Below are 17711 nucleotides of genomic sequence, written 5' to 3'. Positions count from 1 at the left end.
CAGGATAGATAAAGGGGAACGAGTAGATGTAATTTATTTGGGTTTCCAAAAGGTGGTTGATAAGGTACTACACATAAGACTACCTAATAAGATAAGAGCCCATGGTGTTGGGGGTAGTATATTAGCATGAAAAGAGGATTGGCTAACTAATAGAAGACAGAGAGTTGGGATAAGTGGGGCATTTTGAGGATGGCAACCTGTAACTAGTGGAGTGCCGCAGGGATCAGTGCTGGGGCCACAAATATTTACAATATATATTAATGACTTGGATGAAGGAAGTGAATGTACTATCGCCAAGTTTGCAGATGACACAAAAATAGGTGAGAAGGCAAGTGGTGAGGATGACACAAAGAGTCTACAGAGGGATATAGACAAGTGAGTGGGCAAAAACTTGGCAGATGGAATATAATGTGGGAAAATGAGAGGTTATGCACTTTGGCAGGAAGAATAGAAGAGCTGAATATGATTTAAATGGAGAAAGACTGCAGAAAGCTGCAGCACAGAGGGATTTGGGAATCCTTGTGCATGAATCCCTTTACGATTCATGCACAAAGGGGAGGTGATGGCATAGTGGATGGTGGAGTTTGAATTTAATAAAAATCAGGAATTAAAAGTCTGATGATGGTGACCATGAAACTATTGTCGATTGTTGTAAAAACCCATCTGGTTCACTAATGTCCTTTAGGGAAGGAAATTTGTCATCCTTACCTGGTCTGGCCACATCCACAGCAATGTGGTTGACTCTTAAATGCCCTCTGAACAAAGGCAACTAGGGATGGGTGATAAATGCTGGCCTGGCCAGCAATACTCACATCCCATGAATGAATAATAAAAAAAAAGTTCAGCAGGTAATAGGGAAGGCAAATGGAATGCTGGTCTTTATTTCAAAGGGATTGGAGTATAAAAATAGGGAAGTCTTGCTAAAACTACACAAAGCACTAGTTAGAACACACGTAGAATACTGTGAACAATTTTGGTTCCCTTATCTAAGGAAAGATATACTGGCATTGGAGGCAGTTCAGAGAAGGTTCACTAGGTTGATCCTGGGTATGGAGGGATTTTCTTATGAGGAGAGGTTGAGTAGGTTGGGCCTGTACTCACTGGAGTTTAGAAGAATGAGAGACCTTATTAAAACATATAAGATCCTTAGGTGGTTTGACAGGGTAGATGCTGAGAGGTTATTTCCCTTTGTGGGAGAGTCTAGGACCAGAGGGGCATAGTCTCAGAGTAAGGGGGGCCCATTTAAGACGGAGATGAGGAGGAATTTCTTCTCTCTGAGGGTAGTAAATCTGTGGAATTCTTTACTGCAGAGGGCTGTAGATGCTGGGTCATTAAGTATATTCAAGGCTGAGATAGACAGATTTTTAATCAGTAAGGGAATCAAGAGTTATGGGGAAAAGGCAGGAAAGTGGAGTTGAGGATTATCAGATCAGCAATGATCTCATTGAATGGCAGACTAGATGGGCCGAATGGCCTACTTCTGCTCCTAGGTCTTATGGTCTTAAGATCTTATGGTATATGGTATTGGGTATGGGGTATGGGTTAAGGTGTATTGGGTAGGGGGCATTGGGTATGGGATAAGGTGTATTGGTTATTGCATGTGGGGTATTGGGTATGGGGTATTAAGTATTGGGTATGGGGTATTGGATATTGGGTATGGTGGTATTGGGCATGGCATATTGGGTATGGTGGTATTGGATATTGGGTATGGTGGTATTGGATATTGGGTATGGTGGTATTGGATATTGGGTATGGTGGTATTGGATATTGGGTATGGTGGTATTGGATATTGGGTATGGTGGTATTGGGCATGGCATATTGGGTATGGGGTGAGGCATATTGGGTTACTGAGCAACGACGAACAAACTAACCAGAAAAGTAAAATTCCCCATGACCCAATCCCTCTGCCACTCAAGGCTGATGGGTGGACTAATTTCTCTCAACAATGCTGTGACTGAAAGGTTCACAAATGATAAATTGTGGACTTCTTCCTTCCAATAACTCGTGGTTGAATGCAATTGTTCAATCACCAGCAGCCTATCGTCATCTCATTTATATTTGAAAAAGCGCATCATTGACTAGGCCAGCATTTATTGCCCATCCCTAGTTGCCCTTGAGAAGGTGGTGGAGAGCTGCCTTCTTGAACTGCTGCAGTCCATGAGGTGTAGGTACACCCACAGTGCTGTTAGGAAGGGAATTCCAGGATTTTGACCCAGCAACAGTGAAGGAACAGCGATATATTTCCAAGTCAGGATGGTGAGTGACTTGGAGGGGAACTTCCAGGTGGTGGTGTTCCCATCTATCTGCTGCCCTTGTCCTTCTAGATGGTAGCGATCGTGGGTTTGGAAGGTGCTGTCTAAGAAGCCTTGGTGTATTCCTGCAGTGCATCTTGAAGATGGTACACACGCTGCTACTGTGCATCAGTGATGGAGGGAGTGAATAATGAGTCTAGCAGTGGGAGTATTGTTAAGTGAACTATCTTGGTCTGGATAGTTTCGAACTTCTCCCATCCAGGCAAGTGGAGAGTATTCCATCCCACTCCTGACTTGTTCGCTGTAGGTAATGGACAAGCTTTGGGGAGTCAGGAGGTGAGTTACTCACTGCCTCTGACCTGCCATGAGAGGACGTGGAATTTCACACCTGAAGAGGTGTCGAGGCTCACTTCAAAAGGAAACACTTGAAAGAAAATGCAAAAGGCTGAGCTTTAATCTCCTGTGTTTGTGAAGACAATGGAGACTGTTTCCTACATCTCATCAGATATCCAAAAACCCATCTCCTGTAGATTTTTATCTCTGAATGTGTAAAAACTGTAGATGCAAGACATGCCTATTTCCCCCTTCCAGGAATACACAGAGAAAAATCTGGTTGAAAACCAAAGGTTGAGAATAACAGAAGCAAGAAGCAACACCAGTCTAAGTCACCCCTGCAGAGACAAGTAGGCGATCTCGCCACCTCTCTCTCTCTTTTCTTTCTCTCTCTCTCTCTCTGTCTCTCTCTTGCTGGAGGCGAGTTGTCTAGCCGGCAGACAGCAAGCAGAAAGAAACAGGACAGTCTCCTCAGTTACCTCTGCAGAGACAAGCAGATCATCTCTGCCTCTGGAAACAAGTGTTTCCAATGGACTGCAACACTGCTAAAGTCAGCTCCAAAGTCTACCGGAATCATTTAACTTAACGGCCACAACGTGGACTGCTGGGGAGGTAATTCCCTGGATTGGAGATGCCCTGCTTTTTGTGGACAGGACATACCTGGGTAATTTTCCACATTGGCTATTTCTGGAGCACAAGTCTTCAGCACTATTGCCGGAATATTGTCAGGGCCCATAGCCTTTGCAGTATCCAGTGTCTACAGCTGTTTCTTGATATCACATGGAGTGATTCAAATGGGCTGGAGACTGGCATCTGTGATGCTGGGGACCTCCGTAGGAGGCCGGATTGGATCATCCACTCGGCACTTCTGGTTGAAGAATGTAGCAAATGCTTCAGCCTTATCTTTTACACTGATGTGCTGGGCTCCCCCATCATTGAGGATGGGGATATTTGTGAAGCCTCCTCCTTTGATTAGTTGTTTAATTGTCCACCACCATTCACAACTAGATGTTCATTTCCCTTTTTCACCTCTGCATTATTTATAGTTTGTCTACCTGATTGTATTTTTGCACCTGAGAGAGGTGAGTTTAATGTGATGTGCAGCATTCCATCTGCCTGCTTGGGTGATGTAAAAGGTCGTAAGGCACTATGTCAAAGGAGAGCAGAGGAGTTCTCCCCAGTGTCCTCCCTTAATCAACATCACAAGAAACGGATTACCTGGTCTTTATCACATTGCTGTTTGTGGGATCTTGTTGTGCACAAATTGTTTATTACGTTACAACAATGACAACACCAATAAAAAACTTCATTGGCTGGAAAACACTTTGAGACACCCAATGGTCATGAAAGACACCATGGAAATGCAAGTCTTTCTTTTCTTTTGACTGATTGTGCCTGGGGTGACTCAATAGAAACAGAAAGAAAGCATGCTCTTGCAGATCTGTTCAGTTCCACATTGAATCACTGGCCTCACAGTTCCAAAGGCTCACTGGGATATTGCAGTGAATTGATGGATTGGCAGCAGGGTAATCGAGACTCAGGCTTGAATGGATAAACGAGGAGCTGCATTGATAGCAGCCAAAATCCAAAGGACACACTGTGTTCCTGGGTATGTAAGATCAGAACCAGGGTTAAGATCTAGAAAGTCACTCCAATTTCCAGGAAATTTCCTCTGTCAATAGTGAATTCAGAACAAACTCCCTGCAAAAGCAGTTAAGGGAGAGATAAGAGAGTTAATAACTGCAGAAGGGAGCTGGATGTGTATTTGATTATAGAATAGGATTGACATTTACAAGGTAGGTACAGACTAAAGTGATGCCATTGAAGGAAACACTGAAGGCAGAATTGTCCGTTGCTGTTTGTGGTGGTATCACAGCAGGAGGGAATGGAAGATATCAGGAGATCGCAGAGATCGGTTTCACTCCGTTACAAAGCCAGTTTGTGATCATTCACTCTGCCTGTCTATGGCAGGACCGTGTTTCCCACCTACACACGTCAGGAACCTAATTTCAATAATTAACCTCTCATTGTACGCCCTGCTCACGTGAATCATCCGGGCACATCAGTGTGATTGAAATGTTTCACAACTGTATATAAAGCGACGTGCAGCGGGTGAGCTGCACTTTGCTCGGGACTTCAAGGTCTGTTTGCCTACCTTGCTTCTGGCAGCACTCGCAGTATCAGCGCCAGGTTCACAGACAGCATCACATCACTGTTAGGGGGGCTCACGGGCAGGTCTCTACCTACCAGACCAGCCGTAAGGATGGGGGCGGCTTTTCAATGGCTGCAGGGTTAGGCCTTGCTTGGGGAAGTGGGGGGAAAGTGGCCTCAGGACAGGGAGGAGGCTGCAGGGTGAGGGCTGTACTGGGGAAGGAGGGTATCTCAGGGTGTGTGTGGGGGCACGTTTTGATCTGTGCAAGTGGCCTCAAGAGGGTGAGGGCTGAGGAGGAAGTCTCCAGAGAAGATGAGGCCAGATGGAGATGTGAGGGTGTGTGTGAGAGAGTGAGTGGTGGTGTCCCTTGAGCTGGCAGTGAGTGAGATGCCAGTGAATGTGTGATGGGTTTGAGTGTGAGTTTAGAGTGATGAGATGGTTGCCTTACCCTGGCAGCATGGATGAGATCATTCATCCTCTACCAGCACTGGATGGCCAACCTCTTCTGTGCAGCATTGACACTGTCCACCACTACCATCACCTACCAAGCCAGAGCGGTGAGATTTCTGGACCTCCTACGGCCAGAGTGCGGGTGGAGGACATCACCGGGAGCCTCCAAAAGGCATTCCAGAGGCAGGTCACTGAACTCTTCTTGGTTTTCGGGGCCATGAATTCACTGGAGCAGTCCATTCTTGCAAGAATTGACAACAGTGTGCACAGCTACAGTTTAAATATGGAGTGAGGAAACGGTGAGATAACAGCACCCGTCAGTGACTCAGGGTGTTACCTGTCGCTGCATAATTAATGAGGTGGAAAGCGAATGTACAAACCCACCCCTGCAGCCGGCAGATAGAATGACTGTTTTCACGCCCGCTACTCCCCATTTCCTTGGCCCAATTTGTATACTCAGATAGACAGTCAGATAGACAGGCTGACTGGGCAGTCAGTCCCCAGGATTACATTAAATGCCCAGGAAACAAGGTGGAAACGAGGTGGAAGTCATCGAGATCAGAAGCAGCAGCAAGTGCCAGAACTCACTCAACAACGCCACATACATCAGGCCTTTAAAAACTGAGCTAATCCAGACTTGCACTGGGACTGTCTACTCTGCTTAGTGGTTTCATTACACTCCCACCACTGGTCACCTGACATGTCCATCCTCACAGTCCCAGTCTTTCCACAGCCAATTGGAAAGCAAGCAGACATTTATCCAACTGAAATGTTCTCCAGTCAGTCAAATAAACTTTAATTTCCCTGGTTTGCTTAAAGCAGTGTTCCAGAGACTCATGGAGGACTGACAGTCCCAGTGCTTTAATCACACCTAAAGGACCATAAGATCTCTGAGCTCCTCTTCTGCTGCTCTCTTAAATGTCCCCAGTCTTAATTCCTCCATCATTGGTGGCTGCGCCTTCAGCTGCCTAGGCCCCAAGCTCTGCAATTCCTTCCTTAAACATCTCCCCCTTGCTCTGCTCCTTTAATATTTACCCCTTTGCCATGCTGCTGGTCACATGCCCTAATATCGCCCTATTTTGCCCAGTGTTATATTTTGTTTTATAAATTCCTGTGAGGCACCTTGGGACATTTTACTAAGTTCAGGGTGCTCTGGAGAAATAGGTTGTTGCCGTAAGTTGGGGTTTGAGTGAATAGGAAAGGGAGATTGACATCTTACAGCTGAAATGACAGAGGTAAGTAATATACTAAAAACCGAACGCTGGAAATACGCAACAGCTCCAGACCCAGGACCATCCAGAATGAAGGGAGGGAGGGCCAAAGAGCAAATCAATAAGATAGCGAGAGATTAAAATCAGGGGTTGCTCAAGAAGCCAAAGTTAGAGGAGCACAGATAGCACAGAGGGTGTGGGGCTGAAGGAAGTTACAGAGATAAGGAGGGAAAAGGCAACGGAGGGATTAAAAAAAAAATCAAGGCAAAATAAATAATGATAATTGGAAGTTTAACCAACAGTCCAGAGATGGCTGACGGGTTTGAATGGCTGTCTGGACAGAGGCGCAGAATGCTGCACAACACATTAAACCCACCTGAGTCTGGTGCTAAAGCACAATCAGATCGACAAGTGGTGAATAATATAGAAGTAAAACAGGGAACAAACACAGGTATCACTCAACATCCTCTGGAAATACACAGGTTCTTATAGAACTTTGCTCTATCATTCGGTCCCAGTGGAGAATTTAACTGTACTCAGTGATGTTAACAACAATCGACCAACTCATTTGTTTCATTCTGTATTTCTAAAATCAATGGGAGAAACCTCATTAGCCAAATGGAGCAATGTGTACCTCACACTGTGCATCTGATTCACTGGAGCGATCTTTGAAGCTGCAGAACATCTAAGTGACCCACAATGAGCCAGTGATTGTCATCGATTACTGTATGTGTGGAAACTGAGAAAACATTCATTAGATATATCAAATTCATAATTACTGACAGTTATTGTAGTCGTACACAGTGTGAGTTGTATAGGCTAGTTCTGACCCTCCATCGAGATCAGACAGACCAGTTCTGACCATGGTGTAGGTCTCATGCTGCAGTGGGTACTGTCCCTGCCGCTGAGGCAGAAGCTCCAGATCCGAGCCCCACTCCAGGACTTGTCTGCCATGAAAGGTGTGTTAATAACACAGCCAAACAGGCTGAGTATCAGCCTGCAAATCCTTCCAACACACACCGGTTTCAGCAGTAAGAGTGGGAGAGATTCCTGGTCAGCCATGGTTGATACAGAGCGGCATCCTGCAAGTTCTAGCCTCTGGTGACAGGCTGGAGTCCAGCTCCAGGAGAAACAGACCACAGAAAGAGCTGTAATCACCTGCTTTGTCTGCCGGATGCATCGCTAGAGATGAGAAGTGTCCTGAGTCTAAGAACGATTACCGTGAACATAATAGGACGCCAGTGAGCAGAATTCCAAACCTGGTCAGAGGTTTCTGGGTTTAGGTCCCATTTCCGAAATTGAAACAGATAATCCAGACTGACACCCGATTGTCATTTGGTCAGTGCTGAGGGAGCGCCGCACTGTTAGAGGGTCAGTGCTGAGGGAGTGCTGCACTGCCAGAGGGTCAGTACTGAGGGAGCGCCGCACTGTTAGAGGGTCAGTGCTGAGGGAGTGCTGCACTATCTTTGGGTCAGTACTGAGGGAGTGCTGCACTGTCAGAGGGTCAGTACTTAGGGAGTGCTGCACTGTCAAATGGTCAGTACTGAGGGAGTGCTGCACTGTCATTGGGTCAGTACTGAGGGAGTGCTGCACTGTCATTGGGTCAGCACTGAGGGAGTGCTGCACTGTCAGAGGGTCAGTACTGAGGGAGTGCTGCACTGTCAGAAGGTCAGCACTGAGGGAGTGCTGCACTGTCAGAAGGTCAGCACTGAGGGAGTGCTGCACTGCCTGAGATGTTGTCTTTTGGATGAGATGTTTCTGTACCTGCAACACATGGACAGAGCAGTTCAAGATAGTGGCTCACCACCACCTTCTCAAGGGCAATTAGGGTTGAGCAACAAATATTGGTAAAGCTGACATCCCAGTAACAGATAAAATTAAAATAAGAACCACAAAACTCAGTTGGTTTAGTAACCTGGTTGAGGCTGGGGAAGCTGCCATCTCTGTCAAGTCTGGACAAGCAGTGAGTGCTTTCTCACAAAGGCTGGATTGTTCCTCCCACCTCTCAATAATCAATCTCTTTGGGAAGGCCCAACAATAATCTCAAGGGCAACTCATTTATCCCAATACAGAGAGAGCATCGTTGGCAGGGAGCAGGTTCCAAAGAGAGATTATTGACAGCTTGAAAGAGAAATGTCAAACTATCATATAACAGGACTTGCCAGGGCCCTGGGAAGGGAATCAATGTCCCTTGAAGGTGGGAGGTGAACAGTGGGGGATGTGGGACCTCATTATAATCAAACAGGGAGCTGATTGGGCAAATTTGACTTTTGGAGAAATGGAATGAGCAGCCAATGCTTTCTAATCTGCTGTTTATTGTCGATGGTTTTCCAGGTGGGTAAGAACGATGATTTGCAGACAAGCAATGCAGGGTCGTGTGCTTTGATCACGTAGCCCACAGGAAACCCACCATCTGGCTGGTGATCCGGTGACAGGGAATGGACACTCACCAGTCGGGGTTAATGTCGTGTCTGGCTGCGTTTACCTGTTTTGTTGGTTTCCTTTAATTTTCTCTTCAGTTTGCAGTTTGCAGTTTGCAGTGTGTTTTGTCTTCTTACCCATCTCACTTCTTTCCCATCATCTGTACCCGACCATCCTGCAGCTGAGATGAAGCCCACATCCCTCACCAGCCCGGCACAAGGTAAACACTTTCCCCAGTGCACAGCAACACCAGGATCCCATCAATGGGCAGCAGAGAACACTCCCCCCTCACAAACCCAGACCAACCCCCCCCAACCCAAACCGACTCCACCCTCAAACCCAGACTGACCCCCTCAAACCCAGACCGACCCCCTCAAACCCAGACCAACCCCCTCAAACCCAGACCGACCCCCCCCAACCCAAACCGACTCCACCCTCAAACCCAGACTGACCCCCTCAAACCCAAACCGACCCCCCCCACAAACCCAGACCGACTCCACCCTCAAACCCAGACCAACCCCCACAAACCCAGACCGACCCCCCCCTCAAACCCAGACCGACCCCCCCAAACCCAGACCGACCCCCCCCTCAAACCCAGACCGACCCCCCCCTCAAACCCAGACCAACCCCCTCAAACCCAGACCGACCCCCCCCTCAAACCCAGACCGACCCCCCCCTCAAACCCAGACCAACCCCCTCAAACCCAGACTGACCCCCCCAAACCCAGACCGACCCCCTCAAACCCAGACCAACCCCCTCAAACCCAGACCAACCCCCCCCCAAACCCAGACCAACCCCCCAAACCCAGACCGACCCCCCAAACCCAGACCAACCCCCTCAAACCCAGACCAACCCCCCCCCAAACCCAGACCGACCCCCCCAAACCCAGACCAACCCCCTCAAACCCAGACTGACCCCCCCAAACCCAGACCAACCCCCCCCCCAAACCCAGACCCCCCCCCCCCCCAAACCCAGACCGACCCCCTCAAACCCAGACCAACCCCCCCCAAACCCAGACCAACCCCCCCAAACCCAGACTGACCCCCTCAAACCCAGACTGACCCCCTCAAACCCAGACCGACCCCCCCCCAAACCCAGACCAACCCCCTCAAACCCAGACCGACCCCCCCAAACCCAGACTGACCCCCTCAAACCCAGACCGACCCCCTCAAACCCAGACCAACCCCCTCAAACCCAGACCGACCCCCCCAAACCCAGACCAACCCCCTCAAACCCAGACCAACCCCCCCCCAAACCCAGACCAACCCCCCCAAACCCAGACTGACCCCCTCAAACCCAGACTGACCCCCTCAAACCCAGACCGACCCCCCCAAACCCAGACTAACCCCCCCCCAAACCCAGACCAACCCCCCCCTCAAACCCAGACCAACCCCCCAAACCCAGACCGACCCCCTCAAACCCAGACCGACCCCCCCAAACCCAGACTGACCCCCCCCCAAACCCAGACCAACCCCCCCAAACCCAGACTGACCCCCCCCCCCCAAACCCAGACTGACACCCCCCCCAAACCCAGACCGACCCCCCCAAACCCAGACCAACCCCCCCAAACCCAGACCAACCCCCCCAAACCCAGACCGACCCCCCCCAAACCCAGACCAACCCCCCCAAACCCAGACCGACCCCCCCCAAACCCAGACCGACCCCCTCAAACCCCGACCGACCCCCCCAAACCCAGACCGACCCCCCCCAAACCCAGACCGACCCCCCCCCAAACCCAGACCGACCCCCCCCAAACCCAGACCGACCCCCCCCCAAACCCAGACCGACCCCCCCCCCAAACCCAGACCAACCCCCCCAACCCAAACCCAGACCAACCCCCCCAAACCCAGACCGACCCCCCCCTCAAACCCAGACCGAGCCCCCCAAACCCAGACCGACCCCCCCCCCAAACCCAGACCGACCCCCCCCTCAAACCCAGACCAACCCCCCCAAACCCAGACCGACCCCCCAAACCCAGACCAACCCCCCCAAACCCAGACCGACCCCCCCCCTCAAACCCAGACCAACCCCCCCAAACCCAGACCGACCCCCCAAACCCAGACCGACCCCCCCAAACCCAGACCGACCCCCCCCCAAACCCAGACCAACCCCCCCAACCCAAACCCAGACCGAGCCCCCCCCTCAAACCCAGACCAACCCCCCCAACCCAAACTGACTCCACCCTCAAACCCAGACCGACCCCTCCAAAACCCAGACTGACCCCCACCAAACCCAGACCGACCCCTCCAAACCCAGACCGACTCCCCCACCAAACCCAGACTGATCCCCCCACAAACCCAGACCGACCCCTCCCCCAAACCCAGACCAACCCCCCAAACCCAGACTGACCCCCCAAACCCAGACCGACCCCTCCAAACCCAGACCGACTCCCCCACCAAACCCAGACCGACTCCCCCACCAAACCCAGACCGACTCCCCCACCAAACCCAGACTGATCCCCCCACAAACCCAGACCGACCCCTCCCCCAAACCCAGACCAACCCCCCAAACCCAGACTGACCCCCCCCTCAAACCCAGACCGACAGCCACATCCCTCCCCCCTCCTCCCTCCCCTTCCTCCTTCGTCCTCCCTCCAATACCTCCCTCCTCCCCTTTCCTCCCTCTTCCTCCCCTCCCTTCCCCCTCCCTTCCTGCCCTCTCCCTCCCTCTTCCTCCCCTTCCTCCCTCCTCACCCACCCTCTTCCTCCCTCCCCTCCTCCCCCTTCCTCCCTCCCCTCCCTCTTCCTCCTTCTCTCTTCCTCCCTCCCCTCCCCTCCCTCTTGCTCCCTCCCCTCCCTCTTCCTCCCTCCCATTCCTCTCTCTTCCTACCTCCACTCCCTGCCTCTTCCTCCCTCCTCTGCTCATCCTCCTCCTCCCCTCACCCAAGCTCCTCCCCGGTCCCCTCCCCTTCCCTTCTTCCCTCCTTCATCATCCTACTCCCCTCCCCCTAACCTCCTCTCCCCTCCTCCTCTCCCCTACTCCCTTCCTCTCCGCTCCTCCACTCCTCTTCTCCCCTCAAATTCCTCCCCACCCCCTCCCCACTTCTCCCCTCCCTCTTCTCCCCTCCCCACTTCTGCCCCCCCAACTTTTCCCCCTCCCCTTCTCCCGCTCCCCTCCTTCTTATCCCTCCTTCCCCCCAACTCCTTCCCTTCCTGACTCCCTTATCACTCCCTCCCTCTCCCTTACATCAGGGTCTGTACTCCAGCCCTGACTCTTGCACATCTCTGCAACCTCGGCTGGTCCATGGGAGTAGGGTGTCGGGAGTACGGTGGTGAGAGTAGGGAGTAGGGCAGTGGGTGTGGGGTGGGAGTAGGGATGCGAGAGTAGGGTGGGAGTAGGATGGTGGGAGTAGGGTGGGAGTAGGATGGTGGGAGTAGGGTGGTGGGAGTAGGGTGGTGGGAGTAGGCTGGTGGGAGTAGGGTGGTGGGAGTAGGGTGGTGGGAGTAGGCTGGTGGGAATAGGGTGGTGGGAGTAGGGTGGGAGTAGGGCGGGAGTAGGGTGGGAGTAGTGTAGTGGGAGTAGGGTGGTGGGAGTAGGGTGGGAGTACAGTGGTGGGAGTAGGGTGGTGGGAGTAGGGTGGTGGGAGTAGGGTGGGAGTAGGGTGGGAGTACGGTGGTGGGTGTAGGGTGGTGGGAGTAGGGTGGTGGGAGTAGGGTGGGAGTAGAGTGGGAGTACGGTGGTGGGAGTAGGGTGGTGGGAGTAGGGTGATGGGAGTAGGGTGGTGGCAGTAGGGTGGGAGTAGGCTGGTGGGAGTACGGTGGTGGGAGTAGGGCGGGAGTAGGGTGGTGGGAGTAGGGTGGTGGGAGTAGGGTGGTGGGAGTAGGGTGGGAGTACGGTGGTGGGAGTAGGGTGGTGGGAGTAGGGTGGTGGGAGTAGGGTGGTGGGAGTAGGGTGGGAGTAGGGTGGTGGGAGTAGGGTGGGAGTAGGGTGGTGGGAGTAGGGTGGTGGGAGTAGGGTGGCGGGAGTAGGGTGGTGGGAGTAGGGTGGTGGGAGTAGGGTGGGAGTAGGGTGGTGGGAGTAGGGTGGTGGGAGTAGGGTGGGAGTACGGTGGTGGGAGTAGGGTGGGAGTAGGGTGGTGGGAGTAGGGTGGTGGGTGTTGGGTGGGAGTAGGGTGGTGGGAGTAGGGTGGGAGTACGGTGGTGGGAGTAGGGTGGTGGGAGTAGGGTGGTGGGAGTAGGGTGGCGGGAGTAGGGTGGTGGGAGTAGGGTGGTGGGAGTAGGGTGGGAGTAGGGTGGTGGGAGTAGGGTGGTGGGACTAGGGTGGGAGTACGGTGGTGGGAGTAGGGTGGTGGGAGTAGGGTGGCGGGAGTAGGGTGGGAGTAGGGTGGTGGGAGTAGGGTGGGAGTACAGTGGTGGGAGTAGGGTGGTGGGAGTAGGATGGGAGTAGGGTGGTGGGAGTAGGGTGGTGGGAGTCGGGTGGGAGTACGGTGGTGGGAGTAGGGTGGTGGGAGTAGGGTGGTGGGAGTAGGGTGGGAGTAGGATGGTGGGAGTAGGGTGGTGGGAGTAGGGTGGTGGGAGTAGGGTGGGAGTACGGTGGTGGGAGTAGGGTGGTGGGAGTAGGGTGGTGGGAGTAGGGTGGCGGGAGTAGGGTGGTGGGAGTAGGGTGGGAGTAGGGTGGTGGGAGTAGGGTGGTGGGACTAGGGTGGGAGTACGGTGGTGGGAGTAGGGTGGTGGGAGTAGGGTGGCGGGAGTAGGGTGGGAGTAGGGTGGTGGGAGTAGGGTGGGAGTACGGTGGTGGGAGTAGGGTGGTGGGAGTAGGGTGGGAGTAGGGTGGTCGGAGTAGGGTGGTGGGAGTCGGGTGGGAGTACGGTGGTGGGAGTAGGGTGGTGGGAGTAGGGTGGGCGTAGGGTGGGAGTACGGTGGTGGGAGTAGGGTGGGAGTAGGGTGGTGGGAGTAGGGTGGGAGTAGGGTGGTGGGAGTAGGGTGGTGGGAGTAGGGTGGTGGGAGTAGGGTGGTGGGAGTAGGGTGGCGGGAGTAGGGTGGGAGTAGGGTGGTGGGAGTAGGGTGGTGGGACTAGGGTGGGAGTAGGGTGGCGGGAGTAGGGTGGGAGTACAGTGGTGGGAGTAGGGTGGGAGTAGGGTGGGAGTACAGTGGTGGGAGTAGGGTGGTGGGAGTAGGGTGGGAGTAGGGTGGGAGTAGGGTGGTGGGAGTAGGGTAGTGGGAGTAGGGTGGGAGTACGGTGGTGGGAGTAGGGTGGTGGGAGTAGGGTGGTGGGAGTAGGGTGGGAGTACGGTGGTGGGAGTAGGGTGGGAGTAGGGTGGGAGTAGGGTGGCGGGAGTAGGGTGGGAGTAGGGTGGTGGGAGTAGGGTGGGAGTAGGGTGGGAGTACGGTGGGAGTACAGTGGTGGGTGTAGGGTGGTGGGAGTAGGGTGGGAGTAGGGTGGGAGTAGCGTGGTGGGAGTAGGGTGGGAGTAGGGTGGGAGTACAGTGGTGGGAGTAGGGTGGTGGGAGTAGGGTGGGAGTAGGGTGGGAGTAGCGTGGTGGGAGTAGGGTGGGAGTAGGGTGGTGGGAGTAGGGTGGTGGGAGTAGGGTGGGAGTAGGGTGGTGGGAGTAGGGTGGTGGGAGTAGGGTGGTGGGAGTAGGATGGGAGTAGGGTGGTGGGAGTAGGGTGGGAGTAGGGTGGTGGGAGTAGGGTGGTGGGAGTAGGGTGGGAGTAGGGTGGGAGTAGGGTGGTGGGAGTAGGGTGGGAGTAGGGTGGGAGTACGGTGGTGGGAGTAGGGTGGGAGTAGGGTGGTGGGAGTAGGGTGGGAGTAGGGTGGTGGGAGTAGGGTGGCGGGAGTAGGGTGGGAGTAGGGTGGTGGGAGTAGGGTGGCGGGAGTAGGGTGGGAGTAGGGTGGTGGGAGTAGGGTGGCGGGAGTAGGGTGGGAGTAGGGTGGTGGGACTAGGGTGGTGGGAGTAGGTTGGGAGTAGGGTGGCGGGAGTAGGGTGGGAGTACAGTGGTGGGAGTAGGGTGGGAGTAGGGTGGGAGTACAGTGGTGGGAGTAGGGTGGTGGGAGTAGGGTGGGAGTAGGGTGGTGGGAGTAGGGTGGTGGGAGTAGGGTGGGAGTACGGTGGTGGGAGTAGGGTGGTGGGAGTAGGGTGGTGGGAGTAGGGTGGGAGTAGGGTGGGAGTAGCGTGGTGGGAGTAGGGTGGGAGTAGGGTGGGAGTAGGGTGGCGGGAGTAGGGTGGGAGTAGGGTGGTGGGAGTAGGGTGGGAGTAGGGTGGGAGTAGGGTGGGAGTACAGTGGTGGGAGTAGGGTGGTGGGAGTAGGGTGGGAGTAGGGTGGGAGTAGCGTGGTGGGAGTAGGGTGGGAGTAGGGTGGGAGTACAGTGGTGGGAGTAGGGTGGTGGGAGTAGGGTGGGAGTAGGGTGGGAGTAGCGTGGTGGGAGTAGGGTGGGAGTAGGGTGGTGGGAGTAGGGTGGTGGGAGTAGGGTGGGAGTAGGGTGGTGGGAGTAGGGTGGTGGGAGTAGGGTGGTGGGAGTAGGATGGGAGTAGGGTGGTGGGAGTAGGGTGGGAGTAGGGTGGTGGGAGTAGGGTGGTGGGAGTAGGGTGGGAGTAGGGTGGGAGTAGGGTGGTGGGAGTAGGGTGGGAGTAGGGTGGGAGTACGGTGGTGGGAGTAGGGTGGGAGTAGGGTGGTGGGAGTAGGGTGGGAGTAGGGTGGTGGGAGTAGGGTGGCGGGAGTAGGGTGGGAGTAGGGTGGTGGGAGTAGGGTGGCGGGAGTAGGGTGGGAGTAGGGTGGTGGGAGTAGGGTGGCGGGAGTAGGGTGGGAGTAGGGTGGTGGGAGTAGGGTGGTGGGAGTAGGGTGGGAGTAGGGTGGCGGGAGTAGGGTGGGAGTACAGTGGTGGGAGTAGGGTGGGAGTAGGGTGGGAGTACAGTGGTGGGAGTAGGGTGGTGGGAGTAGGGTGGGAGTAGGGTGGTGGGAGTAGGGTGGTGGGAGTAGGGTGGGAGTACGGTGGTGGGAGTAGGGTGGTGGGAGTAGGGTGGGAGTAGGGTGGGAGTACGGTGGTGGGAGTAGGGTGGGAGTAGGGTGGTGGGAGTAGGGTGGGAGTAGGGTGGGAGTAGGGTGGGAGTACAGTGGTGGGAGTAGGGTGGTGGGAGTAGGGTGGGAGTAGGGTGGCAGTAGCGTGGTGGGAGTAGGGTGGGAGTAGGGTGGGAGTACAGTGGTGGGAGTAGGGTGGTGGGAGTAGGGTGGGAGTAGGGTGGGAGTAGCGTGGTGGGAGTAGGGTGGGAGTAGGGTGGTGGGAGTAGGGTGGTGGGAGTAGGGTGGGAGTAGGGTGGTGGGAGTAGGGTGGTGGGAGTAGGGTGGTGGGAGTAGGATGGGAGTACGGTGGTGGGAGTAGGGTGGTGGGAGTAGGGTGGTGGGAGTAGGGTGGGAGTAGGGTGGTGGGAGTAGGGTGGTGGGAGTAGGTTGGGAGTAGGGTGGGAGTACGGTGGTGGGAGTAGGGTGGGAGTAGGGTGGTGGGAGTAGGGTGGTGGGAGTAGGGTGGGAGTACGGTGGTGGGAGTAAGGTGGTGGGAGTAGGTTGGTGGGAGTAGGGTGGCGGGAGTAGGGTGGCGGGAGTACAGTGGTGGGAGTAGGGTGGGAGTAGGGTGGGAGTAGGGTGGTGGGAGTAGGGTGGTGGGAGTAGGGTGGGAGTACGGTGGTGGGAGTAGGGTGGTGGGAGTAGGGTGGTGGGAGTAGGGTGGTGGGAGTAGGGTGGGAGTAGGGTGGTGGGAGTAGGGTGGGAGTAGGGTGGTGGGAGTAGGGTGGTGGGAGTAGGGTGGTGGGAGTAGGGTGGGAGTACGGTGGTGGGAGTAGGGTGGTGGGAGTAGGGTGGTGGGAGTAGGGTGGCGGGAGTAGGGTGGTGGGAGTAGGGTGGGAGTAGGGTGGTGGGAGTAGGGTGGGAGTACGGTGGTGGGAGTAGGCTGGTGGGAGTAGGGTGGTGGGAGTAGGGTGGCGGGAGTAGGGTGGGAGTAGGGTGGTGGGAGTAGGGTGGGAATACGGTGGTGGGAGTAGGGTGGTGGGAGTAGGGTGGTGTGAGTAGGGTGGGAGTAGGGTGGTGGGAGTCGGGTGGGAGTACGGTGGTGGGAGTAGGGTGGTGGGAGTAGGGTGGTGGGAGTAGGGTGGTGGGAGTAGGGTGGGCGTAGGGTGGGAGTACGGTGGTGGGAGTAGGGTGGGAGTAGGGTGGTGGGAGTAGGGTGGCGGGAGTAGGGTGGGAGTAGGGTGGTGGGAGTAGGGTGGTGGGAGTAGGGTGGGAGTAGGGTGGCGGCAGTAGCGTGGGAGTAGGGTGGTGGGAGTAGGGTGGGAGTAGGGTGGGAGTACAGTGGTGGGAGTAGGGTGGTGGGAGTAGGGTGGGAGTAGGGTGGGAGTAGGGTGGTGGGAGTAGAGTGGTGGGAGTAGAGTGGTGGGAGTAGGGTGGGAGTACGGTGGTGGGAGTAGGGTGGTGGGAGTAGGGTGGTGGGAGTAGGGTGGCGGGAGTAGGGTGGTGGGAGTAGGGTGGGAGTAGGGTGGTGGGAGTAGGGTGGGAGTACGGTGGTGGGAGTAGGCTGGTGGGAGTAGGGTGGTGGGAGTAGGGTGGCGGGAGTAGGGTGGGAGTAGGGTGGTGGAAGTAGGGTGGGAATACGGTGGTGGGAGTAGGGTGGTGGGAGTAGGGTGGTGTGAGTAGGGTGGGAGTAGGGTGGTGGGAGTAGGGTGGTGGGAGTCGGGTGGGAGTACGGTGGTGGGAGTAGGGTGGTGGGAGTAGGGTGGTGGGAGTAGGGTGGTGGGAGTAGGGTGGGCGTAGGTTGGGAGTACGGTGGTGGGAGTAGGGTGGGAGTAGGGTGGTGGGAGTAGGGTGGCGGGAGTAGGGTGGGAGTAGGGTGGTGGGAGTAGGGTGGTGGGAGTAGGGTGGGAGTAGGGTGGCGGCAGTAGCGTGGGAGTAGGGTGGTGGGAGTAGG

The 17711-nt window shown here is 55.1% G+C and overlaps 1 protein-coding gene across 1 annotated transcript in view; it reads left to right on the top strand.

The window, feature by feature from the left end:
* Positions 1–17711, top strand: part of cadm2b (cell adhesion molecule 2b) — a 707416-nt gene that overhangs the window by 630897 nt on the left and 58808 nt on the right. The window contains exon 9 of the mRNA XM_041211940.1: positions 9012–9039. Coding sequence (XP_041067874.1) covers positions 9012–9039 — 28 coding nt within the window. The remainder of the gene's footprint in view (positions 1–9011; positions 9040–17711) is intronic.

The sequence above is a fragment of the Carcharodon carcharias genome, chromosome 18 (genome assembly GCF_017639515.1).
Source record: "Carcharodon carcharias isolate sCarCar2 chromosome 18, sCarCar2.pri, whole genome shotgun sequence".
Lineage (NCBI taxonomy): Eukaryota > Metazoa > Chordata > Chondrichthyes > Lamniformes > Lamnidae > Carcharodon > Carcharodon carcharias.
Note: the sequence above shows the minus strand (reverse complement) of the source record. Positions and strands in the feature narration are given on the sequence as shown.